Source organism: Mobula birostris, chromosome 9, assembly GCF_030028105.1.
Source record: "Mobula birostris isolate sMobBir1 chromosome 9, sMobBir1.hap1, whole genome shotgun sequence".
Classification (NCBI taxonomy): domain Eukaryota; kingdom Metazoa; phylum Chordata; class Chondrichthyes; order Myliobatiformes; family Myliobatidae; genus Mobula; species Mobula birostris.
Genome location: NC_092378.1, coordinates 3,986,762 through 4,008,962, shown reverse-complemented (window position 1 = coordinate 4,008,962; position 22,201 = coordinate 3,986,762). Strand labels below are relative to the sequence as shown.

The 22,201-nt window shown below is 45.1% G+C and overlaps 1 protein-coding gene across 2 annotated transcripts in view; it reads right to left on the bottom strand.

Moving 5' to 3' along the window:
* LOC140203302 (transcription factor Spi-C-like) overlaps positions 1-22,201 on the bottom strand; it is a 118,221-nt gene continuing 96,020 nt past the window's right edge. The window contains exons 1-7 of one of the 2 annotated variants that reach the window (XM_072269316.1): positions 9,265-9,398; positions 9,035-9,165; positions 8,862-8,889; positions 8,077-8,188; positions 7,874-7,971; positions 3,499-3,610; positions 1-926 (exon numbers count right to left, since the gene is read on the bottom strand). In XM_072269316.1, the coding sequence (XP_072125417.1) occupies positions 532-926; positions 3,499-3,610; positions 7,874-7,971; positions 8,077-8,188; positions 8,862-8,864 (720 nt within the window). In that variant the 5' untranslated portion in view covers positions 8,865-8,889; positions 9,035-9,165; positions 9,265-9,398 and the 3' untranslated portion in view covers positions 1-531. Of the gene's footprint in view, positions 927-3,498; positions 3,611-7,873; positions 7,972-8,076; positions 8,189-8,861; positions 8,890-9,034; positions 9,166-9,264; positions 9,399-22,201 lie in introns of those variants that run through there. The other variant, XM_072269315.1, reaches the window with a different exon arrangement.

Here is a 22,201-nt window from a genome sequence, read left to right as displayed (position 1 = left end):
TTGTATAAAATAGGGAATTTTTTATTGGCAGAGAAATAGCAAATATCAAAAACACCCAGCATGTCAGGCAGCATCTGTGGAGACAGAAATAGTTAAGATTTCAGGCAGAAGATACAGGATTTTTTTCGAAATCAGTGTAAGTCCACACACAGACACACACACACACACACACACACACACACACACACACACACACACTCTCTCACAGACACACACACACTCACACAGACACACACACACTCTCACAGACACACACACACTCACACAGACAGACACACACACACACACACACTCTCACAGACACACACTCACACACACACACACACACACACACACACACACATACAGAGGCGCATGCTGATACACAGAGAGTCCGAGACAGACATAGAAAGACGCACACACAGAATCGTACACACGCATTAAAATAGGTTAATATATATATATTATAAAATTCGAAACATAGTCTTTTCATTTCAATGTTGTATTAATTTATGTAATTCTGTTTGTGAGCACAGGAGGGGCGCGGACAGCTCACATGGTGCTCTCCTGTAACAATTCGTTATAGCTGTAATTGAAGTGCCAGCGGTCACAGCTATAGTGCGAGTGATCGGTGTGGGGATAGGGGGAGTTCGGCACCCCTCCCAGCCTCTGCAGGACCTGCGCATCGAAGCGATAGGTGAGCTTTCTGCGGACTTTGACGATCTCCCCGGTGCGGCTGTAGTTCCGAAGGGCGCGGGCCATTTTCTGATAGGTCATGGTCTTGCGATTGCCCTTCCTCCGACCCCACATCTCTGCCACCTTCTCCTTGTTCTTGGAGATGAACTGGAAGACGCCGCTTTTCTTGTCCACCCATTGAATGCAGTCGGACATCTCAGCGTCCCGCAGGGATTCGCTCAAGAACTCGTAGAGGCGAAGCCTCTTCCTGCCTGCAACAAGTCGAAAGGAAGAGACAGTCAAGTAGAGTTCGTACTGCGCCCCGCGCCCGGAATGACATCCAGGCGCTCTCCAAGGTGCTTAAAACCGCTGTGCTAACCCATTCCGCGGTGGGAAGGACAACCGCTCAGAAGCCAGATGATTTGGAGACACTTAACTCCGGGATTACTGAACAGTGCGCAGTTAGTAGAAACTACAAGCGACTTCAGATGCTGAAGTAATACACCCAAAATGCTGGAGGAACTCAGCAGGCCAGGCAGCATCTATGGAAAAGAGCACAGTCGACGTTTCGGGCCGAGACGGCCCTGGCCTGTTGAGTTCCTCCAGTACTCTGTATATTGCTTGGTTTTCCGGCATCTGCAGACTTCTTGTTTCAGATGCTGAAGTTCTTTATTTCCGGTGAGAGTAGAACTAGAGGTCATGGTGAAAGGTGAAATATTTAAGGGGAACATAAGGAGAGTGGGGAACTCCTTCACTGTGAGGGTGATGCGGGTGTGAGACCAGCCGCCAACGGAAGTGGCGGATGTTAGTTGAATTTCAACACTTAACAAAAGTTTGGATAAGTAAATCGACCAGAAGGTTATGGAGAGCTATGGTCCAGTTGTGGGTTGATGGGACTAGGCAGAATAGTTTGGCACTAGACTAGATGGGCCAAAAGGCCTGTTTCTTGCTATAGTACGCTATAACTTCATTATACTTAAAGCAGAGATTACTATACAATATTACAGAAAAATATATTGTCCCAGTACAATAACAGATGCACAGCTAGTAGAATTCACAGCTGACTTCAAATGCTGAAGTTGTAACTTCCATTCACTCGTTCACTCTAGTTCATTGGTGACAGGTTTAGTTTGAGATGAAAGGTGAACTGTTTAAGGGGAACATGAGAGGAAACTCCTTCACTCAGAGGATAGTGAGAGTGAGGAACAAGCTGCCAGCAGAAGTGGTAGGTAGGGGTTTAATTTCAACATTTAGACCATAAGATACAGGAGCAGAATTAGGTCATTCAGTCCATCGAGTCTGCTCTGCCATCCCATCCTAGTTGATTTATTATCCCCCTTAACCCATTCTCCTGCCTCCTACCCATACCCTTAGACATATTGACTAATCAAGAACTCTCAAACTCCACTTTAAATATATCCAATGACTTGGTTTCCACAGCCATCTGCAGCAATGAATTCTACAGATTCACCACCCTCTGTTTTAAAAATATCCTCCTCATCTCTCTTCAAAATGGATATTTCCCTATTTTGAGGTTGTGTCCTCTGGTCCTAGGCTCCCCCACTACTGGAATGTTTAAGGGAAGTTTGGATAGGTACATGGATGGGAGGGGTATGGAGGTCTATGGTCCAGGTGTGGTACAATGGGACTAGGCAGAATAATAATTCGGCACTAGGCTGGGCTAACCTACATGGGCTGAAAGGAGTGTTTTTGTGCTGTAGTGGTCCACAACTCTATGACACTTAACAGCAGGATTCATCATATGTACCATGTCATATGACGTGGATGATTATGGTCTTTCCATGACCACGATTTTGTTCTTGGCAGATTTTCTTACAGAAGTAGTTTGGTGTTGCCTTCCTCTGGCAGTGCCCTTAGCAGATGGATGACCTCAGCCATTATCAATACTCTTCAGAGATTGTCTCCTTGGCATCAGTGGTCACATATCCAGGACTTGTGATATGCTCATATGACCATCAATCACATTGTCCCATGGCTTCACGTGACCCTGATCAGAGGGTGTTAATCAGGTGTTACACCTTGGCCAAGAATGACCTGCAGGCTAGCAGAGGGAAGAAGCACCTTACACCTCCTTTGGTAGAGATATATCTCCACCCTGCCACCCTCACACCATGGCGAATGCGTGGAATGGGCTGCCGGCAGCGGTGGAGGAGGCGGATACGATAGGGTCTTTTAAGAAACTCCTGGATAGGTACATGGAGCTTAGAAAAATAGAGGGCTATGGATAACCCTAGGTAATTTCTAAGGTAAGGACATGTTTGACACAGCATTGTGGGCTGAAGGGCCTGTATTGTGCTGTAGGTTTTCTATGCTTCTTTGACATGTTCAGCACAGCTTTATGGGCCAAAGGGCCTGTATTGTGCTGTAGGTTTTCCAAGTTTCTATGATTACTGTACAATGTTACAGAGAAAAAAATATTGTCCCAGTTTCATTACAGGGATAACAATGTGCATTTTGTAGGATAGGCATGAAATTCAGATGTTGGAACCTGGAGCAGAAGGGTTTTGGACAGAAATGTTGACTGTCTATTTCCCTCCAGCAGTTTTTGTGTATTTCTGCAGATTTCCAGCATCTGCAGAGTGCCTTGAGTCTCTTCATTTTGCTGGATAAACTCAGCAGGTCAGTCAACACCAATGGAAGGAAATGGCTAATTTATATTTCGGTCAAGGTCCTTCACCTGGAGAGAGTAGAGCTGCCTTTTCATAGCTCTGCTGTCCCAGGGTCAGTCTAATTCAGTGCAGAAGGAGTTATTTTTTATCTTCATTAGTAACTCATGGAGAAACTACTCCAGTAACCACAATGAGCTAGGACAAGGAGACAAACCTTTCCCTTGCCTTGGCATGAAGAAATCTGGAATATGGCTCTCTGGGTAATAGTTTGGAACCTGGATCCCATTCTCATATATTAACTTGTTGCTGTCCATGTTGAAATCCACCTGGAGATGGAAAAGTAGACGTTTAGTTAGAAGCTCTAGGTTGGGTGAAGGTCCCTTCCCTTGTTCCTGGCCTGACATGAATGTGAAAATGTTCTCAAAAGGATGGAGCTCAGTCCATGACTGACATACACTCAGTGGCCAATTTATTAGGTATCACCCATACTTAATAAAATGGCCATGGAGTGTATGTTCATGGTCTTCTGCTGTTGTAGCCCATCCACTTCAAGGCTCAACATGTGCATTCGGAGATGTTCTTCTGCACACTACTGTTGTAACCTGTGGTTATTTGAGTTATTGTTGCCTTCCTGTCAGCTTGAACCATTCTGGCCATTCTCCTCTGCCCCCCTCATTAACGGGGTGTTTTTACCCACAGAACTCCCTCTACTGGATTTTTTTTGTTTGTTTCTCATGCCATTCTCTGTAAACTCTAGAGACTGTTGTGTGTGAAAATACCAGGAGATCAGCAGTTTCTGAAATACTCTGGCACTAACAATCACTCCACAGTCAAAGTCACTTAGATCACATTTGCTCTCCATTCTGATGTTTGGTCTGAATAACAACTGAACCTCTTGACCAAGTTTGCATTGAGTTGTTACCACATGATTCATTAATTTGTATTAATCAGCAGGTGTACTGGTGCACCTAAAAAAGTGGCTACTTCATTGTGGTGAATGTGGTGAAGTTTGTCAGAGTAAACCTGTTCCCAATTCTGCAATGAAATTCCATTGGATAATTCAGAAGCTGAGGCATTTGGCTCCTTTTCCTTGACCTGTAGAAGGGTGCTGGGTGTTGGAGAAGTTGCAAGGAGATTCACAAAGGACTGAATGAATGTATTGAATGAGGAAGTTTTCATTTTGGCTCTCAGTCCAGTGGCCATTTGTCTGAAGTACTTGGTTTATGACATGATGATTGGTGAAAACTCCTCACAAAAGGAGGCTAGGTGAAGGAGATACTCTCAACAATGCCTTCTATCACTACTACTGATCAAGGGTACAATGAAGGCTTCGTATCTGAATTTGTAAGGATTTATAAGGCACTGGTCAGATTGCCTAAGACCCTGAGACATAAGAGCAGATTCAGGCTACTCAGCCCATCAAGTCTGCTCCACCACTCCATTACAGCTGATTTATTATCCTTCCCAACCGCATTCTCCTGACCAAGGCAGGGAATGCCCCACATCACTGGTTGGCATTTGTGGCATCTTGCCACCAGGTAACACAGTTGTCACCCTTCAAAAAAATTCCTGGATATCATGGTTGCCAGCTATTTAAGACTGTAAGACATAAGAGCAGAATTGGGCCATTCGGTCCATCGAGTCTGCTCCATCATTCCATCATGGCTGACTCATTATCCCTCTCAACCCCATTCTCCTGCCTTCTCCCCATAACCATCGATACCCTGACTAATCAAGAACCTACCGGCCTCTGCTTTAAATATACCCAATGACTTGGCCTCCACAGCCATCTGTGGCAATGAATTCCACAGATTCACCACTCTCTAGCTAAAGAAATTCCTCCTCATCTCTGTTCTAAATGGACATCCTTCTACGCTGAGACTGTGCCCTCTGGTCCTAGACTCCCCCACTCTAGGAGAATTGGAATATTGTAAGCAGTTTTACAAGTCATGGTCTAGTCTGTGCTTGTCATTGCTGATGTAAAAGAGGACAAATTGGGGTCACCAAGTGCAGGAGACTAGGTTGTTGGTCAGACAACATTTGAATATTGTGAAAGTATTGAGCCCCTTATCTAAGAAAGGATATGCAGGCATGGGAGAGAGTCCAGAGGAGAGACAGGGTTAACTTATGAGATGCATTGATGGCTCTGGGCCTGCACTCACTGGAGATTAGAAGAATGAAGGGTGATCTCATTGAAATCTATCAAATATTGAAAAGTCTAGATAGAGTGCACATGGAGAGGATGTTTCCTATAGTGGGAGAGTCTAGGACCGAAGGGCACAGCCTCAAAATAGAAGGAAGTCCCTTTAGGACAGAGATGAGGAGGAATTCCTTCAGCCAGCGGGTGGGGAATCTGTGGAATTCATTGCCATAGTTGGCTGTGCAGTTCAAATCATTGGGTATACTTAAAACAGGTGTTGATAGGTTCGTGATTAATAAGGGCATAAAGGTTATGGAGAGAAGGCAGTGGAATGGCGTTGAGAGGGATAACAAATCAGCAATGATAGAATGGAGTGAATGGCCTAATTTTGGTTCTATGTCTCATGATCTAACTGGATTCATCGTCATTTTCCTAGGCTGGATACTTTCTAAATTGTCTGTTGTACATGTGTAACATAAGCTACAGTTAACAGCTTGACTAGTCAGACAATTGCTTCTGGTGTCACACCAACATTCTTTGCCATCTTCAACACTATCAACTACTAACTGTGTGCAGTTCTGGTCACCTACAACTGGGAAGATATCACGGAGGATGAAAGAATAGAAAATTTACGAGGCTGGTGCCAGGATTTAAGTTATAGTGAAAGATTGTATGGGTTGGGATTTTATTCCCTGGAGAAGAGGAGAATGAGGAGAAATTGCCTGAGTCAGTGGTGGAGGCAGATACACTAGTGAAGTTTAAGAGACTACTAACCAGGTATATGGAGGAATTTAAGGTGGGAACTTATATGGGAGGCAGGGTTTGAGGGTCGGCGCAACATGTGGGCTGAAGGGCCTGTACTGTGCTGTACTATTCTATGTCTATGTCTATAAATCTTACAAAGGTGAAGCCAGAGGTCCGATACCAGTACCTGTGGGTCTGGAAGTCCATTGGAGGCCCAGAGGTGGCCTGTCCTGGGGCTGGAGGACAATCTGTGTGTGTGTGTGTGTGTGTGTGTGTGTGAGGGTGGAAAGGGGTTTGTTTTGTTGTTATTGTCGTTGCTTGGGTTGATGGCACCAGAATACGGGCTGCCCCCAGCACCTCCCTATCTTCCATCGGTTGTTACCGCAAATGACACGTGTTGCTGTATGTTTTGATGTACATGTGATAACTAAAAGAGTCTGAATCTGAATGGGGTATACTGGTTGCATCACTGTCTGGTATGGAGGGGCCACTGTGCAGGATCGGAAAATGCTGTCGAAATCTGTAAACTCAGCCAGCTCCATAATGAGCACTCTCCTCCCCAGCACTGAGGGCATCTTGAAAAGGAGATGCCTCAAAAAGGGGGCATCCATCATTAAAAACCCTCACCACCCAGGACATGCCCCTTCTCAATAATATACTACCAGCAGGGCAGCCTGACGAGCCACAGTCTACATTTCAGAAGTAGCTTCTTCCCCTCCACCATCAGATTTCTGGTGGTCCACCAACCCATGGATGCTACATTGCTCATTTTCATCTCTTTTTGCAGTAATTGTTTATTATTGTATCTTACAGTAATTCATTTGCCTTGTACTGTACTGCAGCTGCAAAATAAATTTGATGACACATATTAGGGATAATAAACCCGATCCGGATTCTCCCCACCCTTCCTCTGCATCTCAAGATTTGTTTCAACTCCTAACTTTCTCCTCCCCCCCCTCAAATCCAGATGAAATGACATTAATCTGAAGCATCAACTCTCTGTGGGTGTCACCTGACCTACCGAGGATGTTCTGTGTTTTATTTCAAATTTGCAGCACGCTGAGATTATTGTTTCTGTTAAAGTGTTTACATCAAAGATCACAGACCTTCACAGCGCCCACGTTTCCTTGAACCAGTGATTAGAACCTCACCTCACTGTGGAGTACAGTATTGTGTTCACATCTGTTGCCTCACTATAGGAAGATGTGGAAGCTTTAGAGGGGGTACAGAGGAGATTTACCAAGATGCTGCCTGGATTAGAGAGCATATTTTATGAGGATAGGTTGAACGGGCTAGAGATTTTATCTTTGGAGCAAAGAAGGATGAGAGGTGACTTGATAGAGGTGTACAAGATGATAAGAGGTTTAGATCGAGTGGATAGCCAGAGACTTTTTCCCAGGTTGGAAATGGCAAAAATTTTTTTACAGAGAGTGGAGTGGTGGGTACATGGAACACCCTCCAAATGATGATGGTAGGTACAGGTACATTTAAGAGATCCTTAGATAGGCACATGGAATGTAGAAAACTGCAGGGCAACGTGGGAGGGAAAGGTTCAATTGATCTTAAAGTAGGTTAAAAGATCAAGACAATATTGTGGGTTGTAGAGCCTGTACCATGCTGTAGTGTTCTATGTTCTTTCACTATCCAACCTTCACCGGAACTAATCCAATCAGGCAATAAAATCCTCAATCCTCCATGCACTTACCATGTCCTGGAGGTGCTGGGGTTGGATATCAAGAGTGTGATAAGGTCCAGAACCCATCTCCTGATGCTGTTGGAGGTTATATGCTGAGTGTGGAGGACCTAAACGAGAAGGGAATAGGATTATCCACTGGGACAAATTTTACCTGGTGTCCAACTAACGCAACATCACTGAAGCCCAGCAGAAGTATGGAGGGAAATATTTACTTGGCAGGTATTGGAGACCCGGGTCCTGGCGAAAGTGTTGAGCCTGATGGTGATGGATTACCTCAAAGGCATCGTTGAAGAGTGGGCTGTAACTGTTTTGTATCCAGCAACTCTGCAAAAAATTTAAGAGGAGAATATTCCGCAACTATCAAAAGTTACCCAATATTTTGCCCTCAGAATAGAAGACGTCCCTTTAGAATAAGAGGTGAAACGGAATTTCTTTAGCCAGAGGAGGGTGAATTTGTGGAATTCATTGCCACAGATGGCTGGGGAGGCTGTCATTGATTTATTTAAAACAGAGGTTGATAGGTTCATGAATAGTAATGGCATCAGAAGTTATAGAGAAAGGCAGGAGAATGGGGTTAGGGAGGGTGGATAATAAATCAGCTATTATGGAATGGTAGAGCAGAGACGATGGGATGAATGGCCTCATTCTTCTCCTATGACTTTTGGTCTTACTATGCCTAAAAATATATTCCGCAGGTATGTTACCCAACATTGTCTCTAGCAACTCTAGAGGTGAAAGGAATATCCTCCTCAATTACCCAATATCAAAGTTTATTATCAAAGTACATATATGTCGCCATATACAACCCTGAGATTCATTTTCTTGCGGAAAAAATACAAAGAAACACAATAGAATCACGGAAAAACCACACGGGACAGACAGAGACCAACAACCAATGTGCAAAAGACAACATACTGTGAAACTCCAACTACATTTTAATACCAAGCAAGTAGTTTTGCCCATATAAGAGAAGAAATGAATAAAGTTACGGACTTACCATATTGAATATCCAATAACGATTTGCCCTAAGAAATGTAACATTGAAGTGATTAGTTATGCCACTGGATCGATTACGCCGAGCAGTCACCTGGCTGGAGTTTGATAGTCTGGTGCTGGTGCTGACGCGGACTGAAGGAGGGTTATCCCGAACCTCGGTCAGGTGAGACTTACCTGGGCTAAACTCCGGAACGCGGGGCTCGGGCCATTTTAAATAGAGCAACTTCACAGCAGAAGGCGAGACGTCATGCTGTCATTCGATCCCCGCCTGACACGGCACGGACAGCGACTCCATACGAAAACATCTACAGGTCGAGAGAGAGAGAAAAAAATTACACAAACAATAAAAAACCAGAACAGTCCTTAAATACCGAGTAGCTTTAGGGATTTTTTGCTGATTTTACTTCCTTGTCGTCAGGGCGGTGAGTTTTCGCCGTACAACCACCAAGCAGGGGTCACTTTCACAAGTAAGACTTGATTGGGACAAATGAATTTCCTTTCCACAAGACTGTCGACACTGACCAGTTCCTTTAAACCTTTTGTGTGTCAGTGACTCGGTGTTTCCAGATCACTGGGGCTTGTGTTCAAACCCGCCACTGGGAGGTACAACTTACCTTATTTAAAAATTTTTAAAAATCAACTTCCAAAGAAGATTCAAGATTGTTTAATGTCATTTCCAGTGCACAAGTGTAAAGGAGAATGAAATAATTGTTACTCTGCAGCACAAAAAACACAATAATAAAAACACCATAAATATAAACAGGTAACATAGCTTAAATGCATAGACTGATTGTACAGTGACGCTAGGCACAGGAGTGTCTGTACATGAGGTGACTGACAGGACATGATATGTAGTGGTGGTCGGTGGTGTGGAGGGGTGGGTTGGGGGTGTGGAGGGGTGGGTGGTTGGTGGTGTGTGGGGGGGTGGGTTGGGGGTGTGGAAGGGTGGGTTGGGGGTGTGGAGGGGTGGGTTGGGGGTGCGGAGGGGTGGGTTGGGGTGTGTGGAGGGGTGGGTTAGTGGGTGGAGGTGTTGATCAGCCTTACTGCTTGGGGACAGTAACTGCTCTTCTCCCCTACCCGCTTTGCGTCTGGTGGTCCTGGTGTGGATGCTATGTAGCCTCCTCCCTGATGGGAGTGAGACAAACAGTCCATGAGCAGGGTGGGTGGGATCCTTCATTGTGTTACTGGCCCTGAGAACATATAAGATTACAGTACAAGGTTCAAGTTCCTGGGTGTCAAGATCTCTGAGGATCTAACCTAGTCCCAACATATCAATGTAGTTATAAAGAAGACGAGACAGTGGCTATACTTTATTAGGAGTTTAAAGAGATTTGGCATGTCAACAAATACACTCAAAAACTTCTATAGATGTACCATGGAGAGCATTCTGACAGGCTGCATCACTGTCTGGTATGGAGGGGAGGGCTACTGCACAGGACCGAAAGAAGCTGCAGAGGGTTGTAAATCTAGTCAGCTCCATCTTGGGTACAAAGTACAAAGTACTCAGGACACTGTTACCATCAGGTAGGAGATACAGAAGCCTGAAGGCACATGCTCAGCAATTCAGGAACAGCTTCTTCCCCTCTGCCATCCGATTCCTAAATGGACATTGAATCCTTAGACACTACCTCACTTTTTTTAAATATGCAGTATTTCTGTTTTTTGCACGATTTTTAATGTATTCAATATACGTATTCTGTATAAAGTATACTGAATAAGATTTACTCATTTATTTATTATTATTATTTTTCTCTCTCTCTCTGCTAGATTGTGTATTGCATTGAACTGCTGCTGCTAAGTTAACGAATTTCACGTCACATGCCAGTGATAATAAACCTGATTCTGATTCTGATTCAGTAAACACTCTTCGGACCACAATTTTGTGCCAATCTTTTAAACTACTCTAAGGCAATCTAACCCTTCCCTCTTACATAGCCTTCCATTTTCTATCATCCATGTCCCTACCTAAGAGTCTCTTAAATGTCCCTGATGTATCTGCCTCTACCACCACCCCTGGCAGGGCATTCCACACACCCTCCACTCTGTATAAAGAACTTTATCCCTAATATCCTCCCAATACTTTTCTCAAATCTCCTTAAAATTAACACATTTTGCAATTCAATGAAGACAGGCCAGGAGCAGAAACCCTAAGGAATTTAAAACAGAGCAGCAGTGAACCATCTGACTGGCCTATCAGAGTTCTCTTTGGGAACTAGTTGACTTGATCAGGTTTTCTGATCTGGCTATTGTTCACGATTGCACTTAATAAAAAAAAGGTCACTTTCATGTTTAAAACTCACTCAAAATAGTCTGGGGGGCAGGAGCTGGTTCCATCACTGTTTGGAGAAGACATTTCCAAAGACTTACAAGGCTGGTGCCAGGACTAGAGGGACTGAGTAATAGAGAGAGATTGAAGAGATGAGGACATGTTTCCATGGCAGACAGAGACTGAGGTTGAGGTGTATAATATCGTGAGGTCACTGATAGGGTAAATGCACACCACCTTTTTCCCAGGTCTGAGGAGTCAAGAACCCAGAAGGCATGGGTTTAGGGTGAGAGGGGAACGATTTAAGAGGAACTTGAGGGCCAACGTTTCTTCATAAAGGGTGATGTCCCTGTGGAACGAGCTGCCAGACGAAATAGTTCAGGCAGGTACAATAACGCCCTTGCAAAGACATGGACAAATATGTGGTTTAGCAGATTAGGAGTCAGCCGCGTGGATCAGCATGGACCAGTTGGACTGAAGGGCCTGTTTCCTTGCTGTATGACTCTTATCTCTCAGGATCCCCCGTAAGAGAGAGAAAACAATGACGAATCTCTGTCTTAAATGGAGATCTTTAAAATTTCTCAGTGCACCTGTTCTAGACTCTCCCACAAGAAAATAACCACCTCTCACCGCTGTTCAATAGGTTCATGGCTGTCCCACAATATTCAGCAGTCTATTGCCTTCTGTCTTGGCTCCTTATGGTTGTCATAGCCAGGGCTTTGGAGTAGTGAGCATAAGTTCCCATTACCTATTAAATGCTCCCAGTGGTGTACATCTCACAACCACATGTGGCTTAGCTAAGATGCACGGCAGAACCATTTCTGCTGACTGGAGAAGGGGCAAAGGCAGGTTACTGCACCTTAGAACCAGCTTTTGATGGATCTAAAGACGTGGACCCCAAGACCCCTTTGTACCTCCACACTGGTAAGAATCCTGCCATTAACACTGTTTTCTGCCTTTAAGTTTGATGTTCCAAAGTGAATCACTTCACAGTTTTCTGGTTTGACCTCCATCCATCACTTCTCAGTCCAGTTCTGCATCCTATCAGTGCAACCTAGGACAACTTTCTACATTGTCCACAAAAGCCACCAAACTTCCTGTGATCTAAAGGAAGGTTTTAGAATCTGAGTTAAAAGGATGATTGTTACTGAATGAAGCTGATGTGCAAGGATCGACCCACATGGAACTGGAGTTACAATAGAAGTTTAAACAATAGCAGGAATGGGAACTGAACACTCACACCACATTCTGTTCAGCGTGTATAGGGAAGAAAGCAGGTGAGGAAAGGTGTGGCTGCATTCATCACCAAACAAAGTTTCAGTTCAACAAGAGGCCATTAACTCACCATCTGAATGACAGAGGCTAACTAGACTACAATTAAGGGATGGCGAGCAAGTTCTACATGGTGGGTATCTACTGTAGACTCTCAAACAGGAGAATCTGTGCGCAAAACTTGTGTACAAGAAGATTTATTTATTTTGATTCAGCGCGGATAGGCCCTTCTGGCTCTATGAGCCACACCACCCAGCAATCTCCCGATTTAATCTTAGCCTAATCACAGAACAATTTATAATGACCAACTAACCTACCAACAGTAGGTCTTTGGACTGTGGGAGGAAACCAGAGCACCCAGAGGAAACCCACGTGGTCACCGAGAGAAGATAGAAACTCTTTATAGGCGGTGGCGGGAATTGAACCCTGGTTGCCCATTCTGTAAGGCGTTGTGCTAACCACTACACTACTATGCCATCCATTTATGATGAGGCATGGATCACAAGGCTAGCCGGAGACTCGACGAGTCATGTTCTCAGTATTATTTATTTATTAATAATGTATTTATTTTATTTAGAGATACAGCATGGAACAGGCCATTGCAGCCCAGTGAGCCACACCACCGGCAAGCCACCTGTTTAATTCTAGCCCGATCACTAATGACTAATTAACTTTCCAACCAGGATTCCTTTGGATGTAGGAGGAAACTGGAGCACCCAGTTTGTATGGCTCATGGGAAGGACGTACAAACTTCGCAACACTCACAACACGCTGGAGGAACTTAGCAGGTCGGGCAGCATCCGTGGAGAAGATCGGTTGATGTTTCGGGCCGGAACCCTTTGTCAGGACTGAAGAGGGAGGGGACAGAGGCCCTATAAAGAAGGTGGGGGGAGGGTGGGAAGGAGAAGGCTGGTAGGTTCCAGGTGAAAAACCAGTAAGGGGAAAGATAAAGGGGTGGGGGAGGGGAAGCAGGGAGGGAATAGGCAGGAAAGGTGAAGAAGGAATAGGGGAAAGCACAATGGGTAGTAGAAGGAGGCGGAACCATGAGGGAGATGGTAGGCAGCTGGGGGAGGGGGCAGAGTGACATAGGGATAGGGGAAGGGAGGGGGAGGGAATTACCGGAAGTACCGATCTTCTCCACGGATGCTGCCCGACCTGCTGAGTTCCTCCAGCGTGTTGTGAGTGTTGCTTTGACCCCAGCATCCGCAGATTATTTTGTGTTTACGTACAAACTTCATATAGGGGATGTCAGAACTGAGCCCTGCGCTCTGACACCCTGAGCTGTAACAGCGTTTCACTAACTGCTACACTACCATGTCACGCATTATAATTTGATTCCCTGTATTTGTACAGTTTGTCTTTACACATTGATTGTTTGTCCATCTTTGTTTATGTGTAGTTTTTCTTTTCATTCTGTTGTGTTTCTTTATTCTATCGTGAATCTCTGCAAGAAAATGAATCTCAGAGAAGGACACAGTGACATTTATATACTTGGATATTAAATTTACTTTGAACGTTAAACTTTTGAGCCTTTTCCCAGGGCAGAAATGGCTAAAACAAGGGGGCATAATTTTCAGGGGGTGATTGGAAGAAAGTTTAGGGATGTCAGGGGTAGGTTTTTTGCTCAGAGAGCAGTGAATGCATGGAACGCCCTGCCAGGAGTGGTGGCAGAGAGAGATAATTTAGGAACATTTAAGACATTCTTAGATAGGCAGAGGGATGATAGAAAGATGGAGCGCTACGGGGGAGGGGAAGGATTAGATTGATCTTAGAGTAAATTAAAAACTCAGCACAACGTTGTGGGCCAAAGGGCCTGTTCTTTGTTTTATGTTTTTAAAATCTAGAAACATATTAAAATTATGGACAATAATAGTTGGGCTAAAATTACACAAATATAGATGGGGATTAGTTTAGTTGGCATTTGGTTTTGAATTGGTTCAGCACAACATTGTGGGCTGAAGGGCCTGTTCTTGTGGCGTACTCTTCTGTGTTTTATGAATACCAAATAAAGGGCAGGCAGAGAGAAGGACTTTGATTCATGAAGAAGGCTTTCTTATTTTATGTTCTAGACCAAAGAGGAAGGAAGTAGTGTTGGACCTGGTTGGTTGGGATTTTTTTCATCGTTACGCATGATGTTACAGTCATTGCAAGACTCTGGTTGCTGCATTGTCCTTAAAAAGGTGGTGAGTCATCTCCATGTAGACAGGGACTCCACATTGCTGTAAGGGCTGGAGTTATGCTGAAGTTGTCTAAGACATTAGTGAGGCCTAATTTGGAGTATTATGTGAAGTTCTGGTCATCTACCCTACAGGAAAAATATCAATAAGATTTGAAAGGATGCAGGAAATATTTACAAGGATGTTGCCAGGACTTGAGGACCTGAGTTATGGGGAAAGGTTTGAACAGGTTAGGACTTTACTCCCTGGAGTGAAGGAGAGTGAGGGGAGATTTCATTGAACTATACAAAATGATGAGGGGTATAGATAGGGTAAATGCAAGCAGGCTTTTTCCATTGAGGTTCTGTGAGATGAGAACTAGTGGCCATGGGTTAAGGGTGAAAGTTGAAATGTTTACCGGGAGAAAGAGGGGAACTTCTTCACTCAGAGGGTGTGAGTGTGTGGAATGAGCTGACAGCACAAATGGAGGATTTGGTTCCATTTCAAAACTTAAAAGCAACTTGGATAGGTACATGGATGGAAGAAGCATGGAGGTCGATGGTCTGGGAGCAGGTCGATTAGTTTGGCATGAACTAGATGGGCTGAAGAGCCTCTTTCTGTGCTGTAGAGTTCTATGACACTCTGAGTGGGGGCATGAAAGAACATTAAGTCAATGGAGATCACAATGCAATTAGGTGAGAATTGGTTATGGAAAGGAATGATGAGAATGTGAAAATGAAGATACTCGTCATGGATGGATCCAGAGGTGGATTTAAAAGCAGTATCTGGAAAGGGACTGGAATCAAGGATTCTTGGTAAGGATGATCTGGGATCATAGTTGGCCTTCTACCCTAGCATAACTTTCCCCATATACCTAAATATCCTGAAATCCATTGAACTCTGCTTTTGAAGCAACTCAGAGTCTGATCAATTCAGGGCAGACAGTTCCAAAGGCTGGTATATTAGACATTAGACCACCACCCTCAGGGGCAGATAATTCCAGAAATCCCCCTCCCTCTGAGAGAAGACCTCATATCTCAATTTTAGATGACCAGTTCCTTATTTTGTAGCTATGTCCCCTTGTTTGTGATTTTCCCACCAGTAGAAACATCCTAACATCTACACAGTCAAGCCCACTTACAGAGCCAAACTGTTCAGCCTCTCCTGATAGAACAACCCTCTCAGTCCCAGGATTTAGCCTGGTGAATCTCTGTAGGACTGCCCCCAGTACTTTTGTAGGGTCCAAAACTGTGCTCAATATTCCAGATTGGCCTCACCAACACCCTGTAAAACTGAAACAAAATCTCCCTGTTCTTCAACTCCAACCCCTTCTCAATAAAGAATTTATTGTGGAACTTATTATTCTATTTGTGGGAGGGTCACAGACAAGAGGATATAGTTACAAAATAAGGGGCCGGTAGATGCAGTAGTACTGCGTGAAAGTGTTAAGCACCCCAGATTTAATATGGTTTCAGATGGTATGGCCTCCACAGAGCCCTGATCTCAACATCATCATGAGTCTGTCTGGGATTACCTGGAGAGACAGAAGCAAGTGAGACAGCCAAAGTCTGCAGTAGAAATGTGGCAAGTTCTCCAAGATGCTTGGAACAACCTACCAGCCGATTTTCTTATAAAACTGCACAATAGTGTACCTTAGAGAATTGATGCAGTTTTAAAGGCAAATGCGCAGTCACGCAATATTTTGATTTGATTTAGCTTTTTTACCGCTTACTGCTCTTTATAGTTTTCTTGGTATTTAGAAACTTTCCATTTAATTATTTTTGAAAGCATCTTAGGTTTACAGAGTTTTCCATGTCCTAAGACTTTACACAGTACTGTAGATGTAATACATTTCAATTTCCAAAAGGGCATTTAAAGATACTCTGGCTCTCTGGAGACCATACCATCTGAAACCATAAAAAAAAATCTAGGGTTGCTAAGACCTTTACACTGTACTGTACATGTTCCCCAGATTGGTTACAGGATTATGCTATGAGTTATAAGGAAAGGTGAAATAGGTTATGTCTTTATTCCCTGGCGTGTAGAGGAATGAGGGGGAGATTTGAGAGAGGTATACAAAAAATATGAGGAATATAGATAGGGGTAAATGCAATGAAGTTGAGTGAGACAAGAACTAGAGGTCATAGGTTAAGGGTGAAAGGTGAAATGCTTAAGGGGAACTTAAGCATTTCTGGATTCAGAATTGGCTTGCCTGCAGAAGGCAGAGGGTGGTGGTGGAGGGAGTACATTCAGATTGGAGGGTTGTGACTAGTGGTGTCCCACAAGGATCTGATCTGGGACCTCTACTTTTTGTGATTTTTATTAACGACCTGGATGTGGGGGTAGAAGGGGTAGGTTGGGCAAGTTTGCAGACGACACAAAGGTTGGTGGTGTTGTAGATAGTGTAGAGGATTGTCGAAGATTGCAGAGAGACATTGATAGGATGCAGAAGTGGGCTGAGAAGTGGCAGATGTAGTTCAACCCAGAGAAGTGTGAGGTTGTACACTTTGAAGGACAAACTCCAAGGCAGAGTACAAAGTAAATGGCAGGATACTTGGTAGTGTGGAGGAGCAGAGGGATCTTGGGTACATGTCCACAAATCCCTGAAAGTTGCCTCACAGGTGGATAAGGGTAGTTAAGAAAGCTTATGGGTGTTAGCTTTCATAAGTCGAGGATAGAGTTTAAGAGTCGCGATGTAATGATGCAAATCTATAAAACTCTGGTTAGGCCACACTTGGAGTATTGTGTCCAGTTCTGGTCACCTCACTATAGGAAGGATGTGGAAGCATTGGAAAGGGTACAGAGGAGATTTACCAGGATGCTGCCTGGTTTAGAAAGTATGCATTATGATCAGAGATTAAGGAGCTAGGGCTTTACTCTTTGGAGATAAGGAGGATGAGAGGAGACATGATAGAGGTGTACAAGATAATAAGAGGAATAGATAGAGTGGATAGCCAGCACCTCTTCCCCAGGGCACCACTGCTCAATACAAGAGGACATGGCTTTAAGGTAAGGGGTGGGAGGCAGGTGTTTGAGGGTCAGCACAACATTGTGGGCCGAAGGGCCTGTACTGTGCTGTACTATTCTATGTTCTATAACTTCTTCACTCAGAGAGTGATGTGAGTGTGGAACAAGCTGCCAACAGATGTGGATTTTCTTACAACATCAGATAAGTCATGGATGGGAGAGGTATGAAGGGCTATGTCCTAGCTGTGGACCAATGGGAATAAACAGAATAACAGTTTGGTGTGGGCTAGATGGGCTGAAGGGCCTGTTTCTGTGCTGTAGTGCTCTATAAATCGATGACTCTATCAATTCTCCCCATCATCCTCCACATCCGCAAGAATTTGAGCAAATTTATCAGACGTTTCATAAAACTACGCTGACTCGGTTTGCCTATATTCAGCATTCCCAAATGTTTAGTTATTTTCTTATGATTATCAGCTCTGGTATCCTGTCAACAATGGATATTAAACTGGCCTACAGTTTCCCACAACATCTCTCATTAATCCTTCCTCCTTACTTGTGACCTAATCTAAAATAACCTGTTCCCTGGTAAATTCCATAACCAGAAACAATCCCTGGCCCACTCCACAAGTTCTTTTGCTAAGATACCCCAGCCAAATTGTTTTGTTGAATCAATATGTAGATTAAAATCTCCCTTGGCAACTGCAGTTCCCTTCAAACATGCCCTTGATATTCCCCATTTATCCTCCACCCTGTCAAGAGGTCAAGGCTAGTCCTCTTTCTCCTGCTAGTCATGATTTCTACCCAAACCTCATTCTTGTGGCAGAACTCTGTCCTGATAGCAACACATACAAAATGCCGGAGGAACTCAGTAGGTCAGGCAGCATCTATGGAGATGAATAAACAGTTGATGTTTCGGGTCAACACTCTCCCTCAGGACTGGAAAGGAAGGGAGGAAGATGCAGGAATAAAAAGTTGGGGGGAGGGGAAGGAAGACAAGCCAGGAGGTGATAGGTGAAGCCAGGTGGGTGGGAAAGGTCAAGGGCTGGAGAAGAAGGAATCTGATAGAAGAGGAGAGTAGGCCATTGGAGAACAGGAAGAAGGGGGGGGCAGCAGAGGGAAGCGATAGGCAGGTGAGAAGAGGTAAGACGTCAGAATGGGGAATAGAGGAAGAAGGGAGGGGAAGGGAATTTTTTTTTACCTGAAGGAGAAATCGATATTCATGCTACCAGGTTGGAGGCTACCCAGACGGAAAATAAGGTGTTGCTCCTCCACCCTGAAGGTAACCTCATCGCAGCGCAAGAAGAGGCCATGAACCAACACATTGGAATGGGAATGGGAATTGGAATTAAACTGATTGGCCACTGGGAAGTTCTGCTTTTGGCGGATAGAGTGGAGGTGCTCGACGAAGCATTTCCCCAATTTACGATGGGTCTCACCATTTTAGAAAAGGCCGCATCAAGAGCACCAGACACTATGGGCGACCCCAGCAGATTCACAAGTGAAGTGTTGCCTTACCCGCTAGGATTGTTTGGGTCCTAATACCTTCCTTGGTTAATAATCCTTCTCCGAGGATCGTCACCTTGTTGTGGTGGAGAGGGTTGTGAGTTCCTCAGATCAGAGAGCGATGCCATCTGGAGCCTAGCACCTGGGAGTTATCACAAAATAATCTGCAGATGCTGTTGTCAAAGGAACACTCACAATGCGCTGGAGAAACTCAGCAGGTCAGTCAGCATCAGTTGAAAAGATTAGTCGAGGTTTCGGTCCGAAACCCTTCGTCAGGACTGAAGGAAGAACTTTGGGGAGGGTTTGAAGAATGCTGGTAGTTGAAAAAAACAGTAATTTGAAAGACAAAGGGGTCGGGGAGGGGAAGCAGGGAGGTGATTGGCAGGAGAACAATGCGCAGTAGTAGAAGGAGGCGGAACTATGAGGGGGGTGATGTGAAATAGGGATAGAGGAAGGGAGGGGGAGGAATTACCGGAAGTTGGAGAATTCTATGTTCATACCAAGGGGCTGGAGACTACCTAGACGGTATATGAGGTGTTGCTCCTCCAACCTGAGTTTAGCCTCATCATGGCAGTAGAGGAGGCCATGTATGGACATATCTGAATGGGAGTGGGAAGCAGAGTTGAAGTGGGTGGCTACTGGGAGATCCTGTCTGTTGTGGCGGACGGTGCGGAGGTGCTAGACGAAGCGGTCCCCCAATCTGTGTCGGGTTTCACCGATGTGGAGGAGGCTGCACTGGGAGCACCGGATGCAATAGATGACCCAACAGATTCGCAAGTGAAGTGTTGCCTCACCTGGAAGGACTGTTTGGGGCCCTGAATGGTGGCAAGAGAGGAGGTGTAGGGACAGGTGTAGCACTTACGCTTACAGGGATAGTGTCAGGTGGGAGATCTGTGCGGAGGGACGTGCAGATAAGTGAGTCGCGGAGGCATCGATCCCTGTGGAAAGCGGAGAGGGGTGGAGAGAGAAAGATGTGCTTACTGGTGGGGTCCTGTTGAAGGTGGCGGAAGTTGCGGAGGATAACGTGCTGGATCCGGAGGCTGGTGGGGTGGTAGGTGAGGACAAGGGGAACTCTGTCCCTGTTGTGGTGGCGGGAAGGTGGGGTGAGGGCCGAAGTGGGGGAAATAGAGGAGCTGTGGGTGAGAGCATCATTGATCACCGTAGAAGGGAAACCACGACCCTTAAAGAAAGAGGACATTTGAGATGTCCTGGAACGGAAAGCCTCATCCTGGGAGCAACCTGGTAGTTACTGTTGGCAGTGAGGTCGAGGAGGAGATTCCAGACAAAGAGCGATCCAATCAAGACCTCATCGGTGGGTCTGGTAGAAGATGATGACGCATCAGAATGGCAGTGACCGCTGGAGATGTAGCAGTGAAGGATCTTGCACTTCATGCCGCCGGACTCTTACCCCAGTCTGTCAAGGACCATGTGATGGCAGCCCATGCATCAGCCGCCCCATATTAAACAAAGTCACACATCAGGTGTTCTCCATTAAGGGAATACACTCTTAGGAGAACATCATACTCATCTCAGGTGTTTGCAGTACTAATGTGCTAAAGGTGCTGCTACATCCCCTTTCCCTTATGACCTGTTCTTTTAGGGTCCTTGGTCAGAGAAACCTGATGCTGTCTGTAAGAAATTAGTCTGTTCTCCACATGAACATATATATCTTTGGAATGTGCAGGAAAACAAGCATCGAGAGGAGCCCATGCAGTTGTGGTGAGAGCATACAAACTCCTCGTAGAGGGCAACAGGAATCCCTGCCGGGTTCTTTGTGCAGGGCTTGAGGCCCTTATTTTCAAACCCTTCCTGGTTTACTGATGTGGTAAATATCAGCAAGACTTTTCAAGATTAGCTTTACTTGTCACATGTATATCAAAAGAGTGAAATGCATCATTTGTCTCAAATCAAATCAGCCAGGCAACACACATCAAAGTTGCTGGTGAATGCAGCAGGCCAGGCAGCATCTGTAGGAAGAGGTGCAGTCGACGTTTCAGGCCGAGACCCTTCGTCAGGACTAACTGAAGGAAGAGTGAGTAAGGGATTTGAAAGGGGGAGTGGGAGGGGGAGATCCAAAATGATAGGGGAAGACAGGAGGGGAAGGGATAGAGCCAAGAGCTGGACAGGTGATAGGCAAAAGGGATACGAGAGGATCATGGGACAGGAGGTCCGGGAAGAAAGACAAGGGGGGGGGAACCCAGAGGATGGGCAAGGGGTATATTCAGAGGGACAGAGGGAGAAAAATGAGAGTGAGAGAAAGAATGTGTGTATAAAAATGAGTAACAGATGGGGTACGAGGGGGAGGTGGGGCCTTAGCAGAAGTTAGAGAAGTCGATGTTCATGCCATCAGGTTGGAGGCTACCCAGACGGAATATAAGGTGTTGTTCCTCCAACCTGAGTGTGGCTTCATCTTTACAGTAGAGGAGGCCGTGGATAGACATGTCAGACTGGGAATGGGATGTGGGATTAAAATGTGTGGCCACTGGGAGATCCTGCTTTCTCTGGCGGACAGAGCGTAGATGTTCAGCAAAGCGGTCTCCCAGTCTGCGTCGGATTCATCCAATCAGCCAGGATTGTGCTGGGGGTAGCCCACAAGTGCCACCATGCTTCCAGTGCCAACATAGCATGCCCTCAACCCTCTCAGTGCCAACATAGCATGCCCTCAACCTTCTCAGCCTTAATCCATACACCTTTGGAATAATAGAGGAAAGCAGAGTACTAGGAGGAGATCCACTCAGTCCGTTTACACACAGCGGTGGGAATCAAACCCTGGTCACTGATGCTGGAAAACATTGTGCTAACCACTACAATACCATGATGACCCAGAAAAGTATTGAATACTTCACCAATGTGTGCTCCTTAAAGAATCTTTTAATGTCCCTATTATATCAGCATTTACCACCTGTCCGGGCAGTGTGTTCCAGGCATCCACCACAAAAACACCGATTGACATTTCCCCAAACCTTCCTCTCCTGAGCTTAAATGGGTGTCCTCTGTTACTCTAACGATTATGCTACTGTGCTATAAAGGATCAAACGTTTATATAGTGGGCTGCCGTTGATTTGTAGGAAACTGTTTCCTTTATCCAGTTGCCCCTGGGCTGAAAGGCCTGTTTCTTTGCCGTGTGTCTCTTTGGGGCCCATATCTAAGAAAGGATATGCTGGCATTGAAAAG